Source organism: Lampetra fluviatilis, chromosome 14, assembly GCF_964198595.1.
Source record: "Lampetra fluviatilis chromosome 14, kcLamFluv1.1, whole genome shotgun sequence".
NCBI lineage: Eukaryota > Metazoa > Chordata > Hyperoartia > Petromyzontiformes > Petromyzontidae > Lampetra > Lampetra fluviatilis.
Genome location: NC_136288.1, coordinates 3,701,428 through 3,710,813, shown reverse-complemented (window position 1 = coordinate 3,710,813; position 9,386 = coordinate 3,701,428). Strand labels below are relative to the sequence as shown.

The 9,386-nt window shown below is 47.6% G+C and overlaps 1 protein-coding gene across 1 annotated transcript; it reads left to right on the top strand.

Annotated features, from left to right (window-relative positions):
• The first annotated feature begins 4,483 nt into the window (after window positions 1-4,483).
• Window positions 4,484-7,816, top strand: LOC144935822 (DNA-binding protein inhibitor ID-2-like). The gene is made up of 3 exons (XM_078862610.1): window positions 4,484-4,892; window positions 5,720-5,789; window positions 6,464-7,816. Exons 1-2 carry the CDS (start codon window positions 4,626-4,628, stop codon window positions 5,771-5,773), a joined length of 321 nt encoding a protein of 106 aa, XP_078718736.1. The 5' UTR covers window positions 4,484-4,625; the 3' UTR covers window positions 5,774-5,789; window positions 6,464-7,816.
• Window positions 7,817-9,386: the final 1,570 nt, after the last annotated feature.

Below are 9,386 nucleotides of genomic sequence, written 5' to 3'. Positions count from 1 at the left end.
TACCCACGTGTAGGCGTGTGTGTACATCTGTGGACGTGTAGTTATGTGTATGCAGCTGAATGTATCTCGGTGTTCACAGTATGTAGCCGGGCACTATATGGAGATACGGATATGAGTAATACCTATGCGTTACACACCTATGCGTATTACTATGCATCGTAGATAGAATGCAAGTGTGTGTGTATAGCTTCTGTACAAGCGTGCATGGGGCTATGCGTGCTACATGTGGCCGTATATGAAATAAACTTCCATGAGCCACTTGCACCGTATTCCTACAGCCACGCGTGTTCAAGTGTTGGGGTCACAAGTCTGCGTAACGCTGTGCATTGCTGCTGCTGTTGTGTTTAGTGTTAGTGCGGCGTTAGTGGCCAGGGCTGGCCTCCCATCCACGTGGGTGGGTTGGAGTGGAGGGGGGGGTGAGGGGGGGGTGAGGGGAGGGGTGACGGTGATGGGGGGGGCTCCACAGGTGCGCCCATTCATCAGCCGCGCGCGCATTCACCGCCGCATCCCATTGGCCGCCGCTTCCCCCCCCCGCAACTTCCCACTGCCGCCGCCTGCCATTGGTCGATCGGTTGCCACGGCAGCCGCCGCGGCGGCGCCAGCTGGGGCGGTGACGTCACGAGGTGGCGCCACGGAGTCTGCGGCAATCGCGGGGGGGGGGAGGGGGGCACGGGGAGGGGGGAACCGGAGGGGGGCGGGGGGACTGGAGGGGGAGGGGGAATGGAGGGGCGGGGCTACTATGTGCGGCGTGCGGCCCATGGAGTCTCAATGCGATAGCACGCGGTTCGCTTAGCCAAACAATTCATTATGCACGCATTACAGTGTTCTGAGATGTATGGCAATGCATTGTATACACACTATGCATGATATATGCGCTATGTATTGGCGTGTGTGTGTAGCATTACACACGATGCATAAGTATGTGTAGTGTACATGTGTAGGCATCTTTGAGCCACAATGGGTGAAATGCCCTATTGTACATTATTCTGGGGATCAGCAAAACTGTGGACCGGTTTCGACATTACAGGACGGTGTCTCATCACCAGCAGAGTCAGGCTTGCTTGAATCAATCATTGCTGGTGAACTGTCTATATTATAGGCAAATAATGTCTGTGGAAATAGCATAGCGTTATTTATAAATGTGTCGTAACCCTCCACCACCCGACACGGCCAATCAGCAAATATAACATAGCATTTAAATTTCGATTTAAAGCTTTCGTGACTGCAGGGATTCATCTTCTTGGTTATTTCGGTAAAGTCACGTAGAAGGGAAATAATAAAATAATACATAATAAAATAATTCTCACGATGTTTCGGCCACAACGCAAGCAGCCGTCCTCAGGTGAAGAACAGGTCTGTCGGAAAGACAGCGTCTGAATAACATAGCATGTTTGTTCTTCGCCAAATGAAAGCTGTGTGTACAGCAACACACCATATTAGACGTGGCTTCCAAGTGACAACACTTTTTGGTCTGTTACCGGAAACGATTAATGAATGAAACCGGTTTTCATTACTCACATCCTTTAAAATGCCAGTGTGTTGATGCGCGTCATGTCAATTCCTGGCCCCATCGAATTGAAAGGAGTTCATGTAAAGACCCATTCATTTGAATGCATGTGGGTGTTTGGCTAATGCTATGAAGTCGCGCACAAAGCTTGCTAACTTAGTAGAACGGCCTTATGGTGTATCCATGCCGACACACGAAAGTTAAGACCACTCGATGTGTTTACGGAATCTTTATTTTTCTTCTCAAGAGTTGATGTTAAATATTCCATCCGTGATGGGTGCCTTTTTGTCCAAACACACGGTCCTCTCTTCTGCTGCCTCTATCGGAATGTGACGAAATTCCATCAACACGGCCACACGTTTTCTATATATAAAATGACTATGTTATTTTAATTCAATCATTCGTTTGTTTGAGAAAAAAAACCTCAACAGTCAACGCACACACGCAGCATGCGTACAGTCATGCGGTCAGCTTAGTCTCCACTTGTCAGGATGAAATTCATTTTCATATCTCAGATATTTGCGTGGAGGCTGCTCACTTAGATACGATATCCACTTTGGCAATGAATATCTGGAGAGCCTGCAGTTAACTACAGGGTCATGTCAAATCTAAACAGGGTGAGAAGCCATGCAGACACGTTTCGAATCCATTGATTTTTTTAAAGAGATGCTGCCGTGCTGTCATTGTTAGTTGACAGGACTTTCTATCCAGAGGTCAATTTCCATTGAGAGGTCATGCCAGTTCAATCTCCAGGCGCGGCAGTTGAAGCAAATGGGAAGTTTATTCAATCCCCCCGCCTCTGTCCGACCAGTCGAATAAATGTGTACACCAAAGTTCGTCGATCGGCAGGTTGTGTAGGGCGAGGTAAAGTGTGGGAACTCCCATCACGTCAAAGACGTCTGGCCCAGTGTGGAAGAGTAGGCCAAACATACTCCCAAACCAAGGTTCTCTCGAGCTCTCACTAGCAGAGGCTCTTCCTCCAGCATTGGCGTGAGCAGGACATTGTAGGGCTGCACATTTGAGCAAGGGCAAATCTGTGGACAGGCTTATTGACATACAGATGCTGGAAACGGAGCTTTGGCGTTAGGAGACATCTCGTTCTCACAACACTCTCACCTGCCTCTGTGTTATGAGTGTGTGCATAATATTATATTGTGTTGCGTATGGATGAGGTTGTTGGTGGTTGCTGAGTGCATAGGGGCCCCCTTTGCGCGTTTGTCTTGGTCCCAAGACAAACACAGCTGCACCGATAAATGGGGCTTGGGAGAGAGAGGCACCTGCACGCCCCTCCCAGAGCCAAACACAAGCTACCACTGTAAGAACCCCAAAAAGCCAGATGAAGCAAAGGGGGAACAAAACTACACCTCATAATAACCGAGAAGAATAGGGGACATTGCGTGGTGTCTTAGCCACGAGTATAATACCCATACTACGGTTGAGCGAGCATGTTTGTGAAAATGTATTGAATGTTGGTTGTGTGTTAAAATATAGGTAAGTGTGTGTGCGTCTCTGTGTGTGTGGAAATATTTGACTGGAAAACTTGGGTGGATTTTTAAAAAAATACAAAGTGCTGTAAATGGACATGCTTTCTACAAATAAAATATTAAACCTAATTTGAGTGCACAAATGAGCTTTTAATTTGTAGGTTTGATGGGGTAAAAATGGTTTGTGGACAAGACCGACAGAATGGCAGATAAATGGTGGAGCGATGAGATAAATGGTAGCTGAGCTGGATGGTGAGGCCCTTTGTCCAGCAGTGGGTAGACGATTAATGATGATAAAAAAAGCTATTTTCAGTCCTCTTTATATATTCAAGAATATAACCAAATCTAGACTATTTAAATGAAAACTCGAGATGTGTCATGTATGTATAACTTCTTTGGCACCGTACGTAGCCAACCGTGTCTTGTTAAATACTCCAGTGACTGCCGTATACTGGTGTTGATACAAATAACCAAAACAAATAAATGTTTTCAGCCAAAGTGCCAAAATGAATTTTCATTTAAGCGAAAAATGTTTTTATATCTTGCAAATTAATGATTTTTTTTTTAAATGAGCCTAAAAATATTATTTACTAAATTGGAGACAAAGTGCATGTTGCCATGAGGTATGTATAACTCGCAACATTGACACATGCTGCAGGATGCTGTCTCTTATTGAACGTTAAATTAATATCTCAAACATCATCAATGAAATGTTGACCTGTTGGGGGTTTACCTCCAGGAGATATACGCCCAAGTACACGGTATATGTTGCATACTGTATATTCTATGTTCAATTTGAAAATAAAATGTGAACATAATATTTTCGATACAAAATGTCACATCGGTGCACAGAGTAATGCATAAACAGCAGTTGATGTGATGATTCAGGTACGTGCGAAATTAATGTGTGTCTACACACATCGTTTAATGCACGTGTATAGAATCAGCATTTAGATGCACCTAACCTGGCACAAGCGACGTTGTGACGTCACTGCCACTTAGTGGTATGTGATGTCGGTGTGTTATACATTCACGTGTGCATATGTTGTGATGCGGGTGGTAATGAATGCATGTACACTGCGTATACCGTCGTGTGTAATGCATACGTATACAGTAGTGAAGCGGTGTATGTAATGTAATTGTAGGTGTGCGTGTGTGGGTATTTGCTGGAGGCGACATCATTCACTGGGAAGCGACAATAAGCGCTGGTATTCGCCCCAGTGCATTCCGTCACCCCCCCCCCACAGACTCCTTACACACACACACTCCTTACAGACACACACACACCCTTTACACACACACTCACAATGACAGAACCCCCAGTGGGACATTCCACCAACTCCCCCCCCCGCCCCGTGCAGGGCGCTCAGCCAATCAAAGCCGCGCTCTCGCGCCGTGGCCCCGCCCTCTGCGCGGTTCGCGCTCTCCCATTGGACCGCGGGGACCGCGAGCTCGAGTATAAAAGGAGCGCGCGCGGGGGCAACGCGAGGCATCGTCACCTGTCACTTGACCGAGCTTAGCGAAATAGCATCTCGAGGTTGTCCCTGTTCGCCGCACGTGTTTGTGTTGTCGTTCGTTGAGCCGGCAACAACAACTACCACCACCGACAACCACCTCTTGTTAACATCACAGCCATGAAGGCCGTGAGTCCCGTCCGCTCCGTGCACCGTCAGTCGGCCGAAGCCGCCGCCGCCGTCCACCGGCTGGCCGAGGAGCGTCTGCTGTACGACATGAAGGGCTGCTACAGCCGACTCAGCCAGCTGGTGCCCACGCTGGCGACCACGGGGCGCAAGGCGAGTCGCATGGAGATCCTGCAGCACGTGATCGACTACATCCTGGACCTCCAGGTGGCACTGGACGAGGGCCCTGTGGAGGAGGGAGCGCCCGGCGACGCACAGCAGGTATGCAGTGACACGGGTGTCAGGTGATGGGCCAGGTGATGGGCCAGGTGATGGGCCAGGTGATGGGGGCAGACTGGGCTGGCTTGTGTGAGGGTGGCCTGGGGGGTGTCGCTCTGGTGAGCACGAGTCGAGAGGCTTCTTGGCACGATCATTCAGTCCCAAGTGTGGCAAGCCAGGTCAGTAATGATATGCGTATTGAGCACTGGGAAAGATTTAGTCTCCACACTTAAACTGCCTGGAAAAAAGCCATTTCGAAAGTTGGTATACTCAACGTATCTATTGGTCGTTCACTTCCTGAAGGGATGCGAATAATCCTAATGTCACCATGGTGAAGAAGAGACATTTGAGTCATGAGTGTAGTATTAGGCTCATTGATAAAACGCCGAATTTGCCCAAGTGGGTTATCAAACACCTGGGGCTGCTGAAATTGCCACTTTGAGCGGTCACGTAGCTCTGGAAGAGGTTGACTTTATAGGATGGGCCATGTGTGCCGTAGCTATTCGGCGAGATGCAGGGCAAGAGTTGCAATATAACTCGTCCATGATTACAATTCCTCAGTTTTGGCCACATTCTCATTCGATGGTGTTATTTTAAAAAGCTCCCCCACCCACGCACCACGCCAACTTAGAGAATGTTCACACCTTGGTATTTTAAACAGCGATAATGTTTACGGGTCAAAGTGACACGGGATTGAGTGATCTGTGGTAGTGATGACAAGTGAAAGGGGGGGTGGTGGTGGTACGGTGGGTACGAGAACCGACAGCTAACTTTGTGAAGCTGTGGCGATGTGTAATTGACGATGTTCTTTTCTCCGTTTCTCTTTCCAGGTGTGCGCAGACATGGCAAGTTTGACCGGAAACAACGAAACTCTCTGCTGCTGAGATTCGCGAGATTTTGGTAAGCGCATGGCAGTTTAACTCATCAATTTTCAATCCAGTTTTGTTTATCAGCAAGTTCAGTCCGCATCTATAACTCAAACCATTTGGATCCAGCATTCATTGGCAATGGGGCGGTGGAGGGGGGGGTGCTGAAAACACAAAAACAGCATCACCAAAATCCGAAAAGAGTGGGCCTCTGACATTTAAAATCACATGATGGGGTGGGGGGGGGCACGCAGTGTTTTGCGATTTCTTGCTCTCCTTTTCACTGGTTGCGAAGCAAAAACAAAACGAGTAACTTGTGCAATACCCAGAGCATGAGCTGGCTGCCTGTTGGCTGTTTTGAATGCTGAGAAGAGGGTGGAAGGGGGGTGGGTGGGTTGGGTGGGTGTGTGCAGGGGGAGGGAAGATTTGGGTTGTGTGTGTTTCGAGGGTGGGAGGGATTGGATGTGTGTGTGTTGGGAGGGGAGGGAGGCTGCAGCTGTGTGCATCCAGGGGCTGTAGGGGGAGGCGTCTCTTGTGGGGGGGGGGGAATGTCCACAGTTATTTCCTGACAGGCGCCAGGCTGTCTGCTCCCCGCCTGGCAAGGCCACCCGTACCCCTCCCTCCTTTCCACACACACACAGCACCTCTTAACCCAGGATAATGAGCCGCTTCTAACCGCGCCACTCTTGTTTGTGCCCCTCTCCACAGCATTCCTTCTCTCGTCCTCCCCCTTGGAACGAGCGGGGGGGCGTGCGCCGACTTGGGAGAAAAAAGGAAGTTTGACTCCACGTGTGTCCGTCCCCAAGAAGAGTCGCCACAAGCACGCGGAGAGTGCCGCAAGCAGACGAATGTTTCGAAACCAACGGATCTCAGTCATTCCTTAGCTTGTTTTTTACACCGCTTTATATTTTTAGCAAGTAATTTAAACAACTAAAAGAAACAATGTCTAGTGTTTTTTTTGTTATTCCTTAGCGTTTTAAAACCTAATGTCGATTTTCCAAGTTGTGGGTTGGTGTTTTGTAAAATGCAGCTGCTTGGACTTTTACATTTTCACAATTTCCGAAAAGAGAAAAAAACAGAACAATTTTTCAGTGATGCAGCATTTCCCCCAAACTCTAGGCCCCCGGCCCCACAGGGGCCTGCTGGCATGCATGATAATGATGCACACTTCAACATTTTCGCCACTCGCCGTTTGAATGCAAACCGGTGCATTAAACACATTTGCACACCCTCTGGACCTGGTGAAAATGTAAACGGGAGCAATTGGAGTTGGGGACTAATGGGTTCGTTTGCTGTTAAAAGTAGTATAGGTTTGGCGATTGCTGCAAGTGCAGTACTGAGAGACACTTTACTGACGGGAGAGGAAGTTAGTTGCCGTACGTACGCACGTACACTCAACAAGGCAGTGCTGCACAACTGTTAGAGGGTATTTCGTGGACCAATGTCTTAACAGTGCTTGTTTGCGGCTCAAGTCCTGAGCCTGTTACCACCACCACTGGGGCAGCTTGAGATCGGTTCAAGAGGTGTGGGGTACCGCTGCAATCAAGCACTGTTTTGTAAAAAAAAAAGATTGCTGGCAGTTTGCGTTAACAACTGTGGCTGCTTGTGTGTAATATGTATATAATATATAAAGTTTATATTTTTTGTTAGACCAATGGCAATGCAAAGTGCGTGCGTGTTTGGGTCAATTTCTGCGAGAGTGGCCGAGGCTGTGAAAAAACGGGGGGGGATTGTGTACAGAGTAAAATTTTGTCAGCAGAAAAGTACAAAAAATGTTCCGGACTTGGCTGCACGCAAGTTCGCTTGTAAATTTGTTATTTCTGTTCTCTCTTTATGACACGTTTTTTTACCTTTTGATGCAACACTTTGATTATCGTATCCTGTATCAGGCGACGTGTATAAATCATTACTGACCATGATGATGGACCGTGTATAATGTTGCTTTGACAAAACTCGCCTTGTTGGAAAAACATTGTTTTAACACTCGCCTATACCTTTTATGTATATGGCACGCCTTGTTGAAAAATATTTTATATTAAAATGTACCATTTTTTTCCTAAAGCCCTTGTTTGCGTTGTTGCTTGCACCGTGAGTGACACCATGGCTTAATATCTGCCCCGACACATTTTCGTTCCGCCGTCTGGCGAGACTGACCCTCGACTAAGCCCACCACACGATTCGTACACAACAACACTCGGTTTTCCGGGAAGCAACATTGCACTTTTGAGCTACACTTTCCACTTCACCCTCGCTGTATTTCAATTGAACAGCGCCGTCACGGAACCCAGATAAGGGGTATGAAATACATTCCCGGCAAGCTGGGCGTATAGTTGCCTAGCGGCTCAAGTGTTTGGGTAGTACTGTTGGTGCCACTACGGCAGTGGATACATAACGCCCGTGTCCTATTATTTAACCAGGTGGCTGCTGCCTATTGCGACTATCTCTTGCGGGAGCGCAATGCCAGGGTAACTGTGGTTTATGTGGGAACCTTTTTATTTGTACAGCTTGCAAGTTGGGAGGTGATGTTGCCATTGACACTGGTACACAGTGGGCAAGTCATGCATGATCTTGCCACTGGGTCCTTTGACAAACGGGGTTTTAAAAATTCCCAGGTGGCAGTCGTGGGAGTTTGTGCTTGCAAAGCTGAGGCCACACTTGTTTAAAAGATTGCATATCAATGGGCTCTCACCTGGCTAAATAAAAGACGCATACTGCAGGCTCGCCTTGCAAATACACAGCACACGGGCTCAATGGAGAGGGGGGGGGCACGTGGTTAAATTAATGGGGCCTCCAATCAGCCGAGAAAAAACTACACCCGTGGACGTTAGAATGGAAAACCCACGCTGGTTTTTGTGTGCGCGTTGCTCCATCGGAAGTGTTTAATCAGTCGAGACTTAGCTTGCGTTTCCAAACAAAGGTTGAACGTAAACGCGTGTGAGTAGTGTGCCCTGTGTGTGTGTGAGCATCTATTCTAAGCTCACTCCCGGAGAGCTCCACATCTTGCCCCCCTGCACGCTCATTTCAATGAGGCACGCTCTGGTGGGGTTGGGTGTTTTTTTTATTGTACATACAATAGGCCGTGAGCTCTTTACAGAATACCGTCACATGGACGCCTGCTCAATATCCAGCAGGGTCTCTGTGTGTGTCCCAACCGTCAGTGGGAAATATTTGACACCGATCCATCCGTGCGTTGTTTATCATCACCATCGTACGTTGTCATCTTCCTTGCATCAATCGTCACCCATACACACGCGCGTGGCTTCATCGCCATCGTTAGCTTTGGGACAATTCGCTTCCCCACACTCGCGATTCACAATCAGAATATTTATTTGTACTGGAGGAATCCGATGAGCGATCACGTTCTTTTTCAGAGATTTTACAGATGTCCAGATTAAATCTATTGTCACGCGATACGATTTAAATATAAATAAAAAATGTAAACCACTGGGTAAATGTGGGATTATCGTGTCCACAAGAGGTTAGGTGAATCTATTCCAACATAAATTGTCACGCGTAATGCTTAATCATTAATCGATGCATCGTTACACCATAATGATATATACCAACACGTCATCATTATCAGTATACATTGCATGGTATAATAATTATCATCGTCGATCATCAAAAACCA

Coding starts and splice junctions, on each gene's coding strand:
- LOC144935822 (XM_078862610.1), top strand. CDS start 4,626: ATGAAGGCCGTGAGTCCCGTCCGCTCCGTGCACCGTCAGTCGGCCGAA. Junction 4,893..5,719: donor CGCCCGGCGACGCACAGCAG/GTATGCAGTGAC, acceptor TTCTCTTTCCAG/GTGTGCGCAGACATGGCAAG.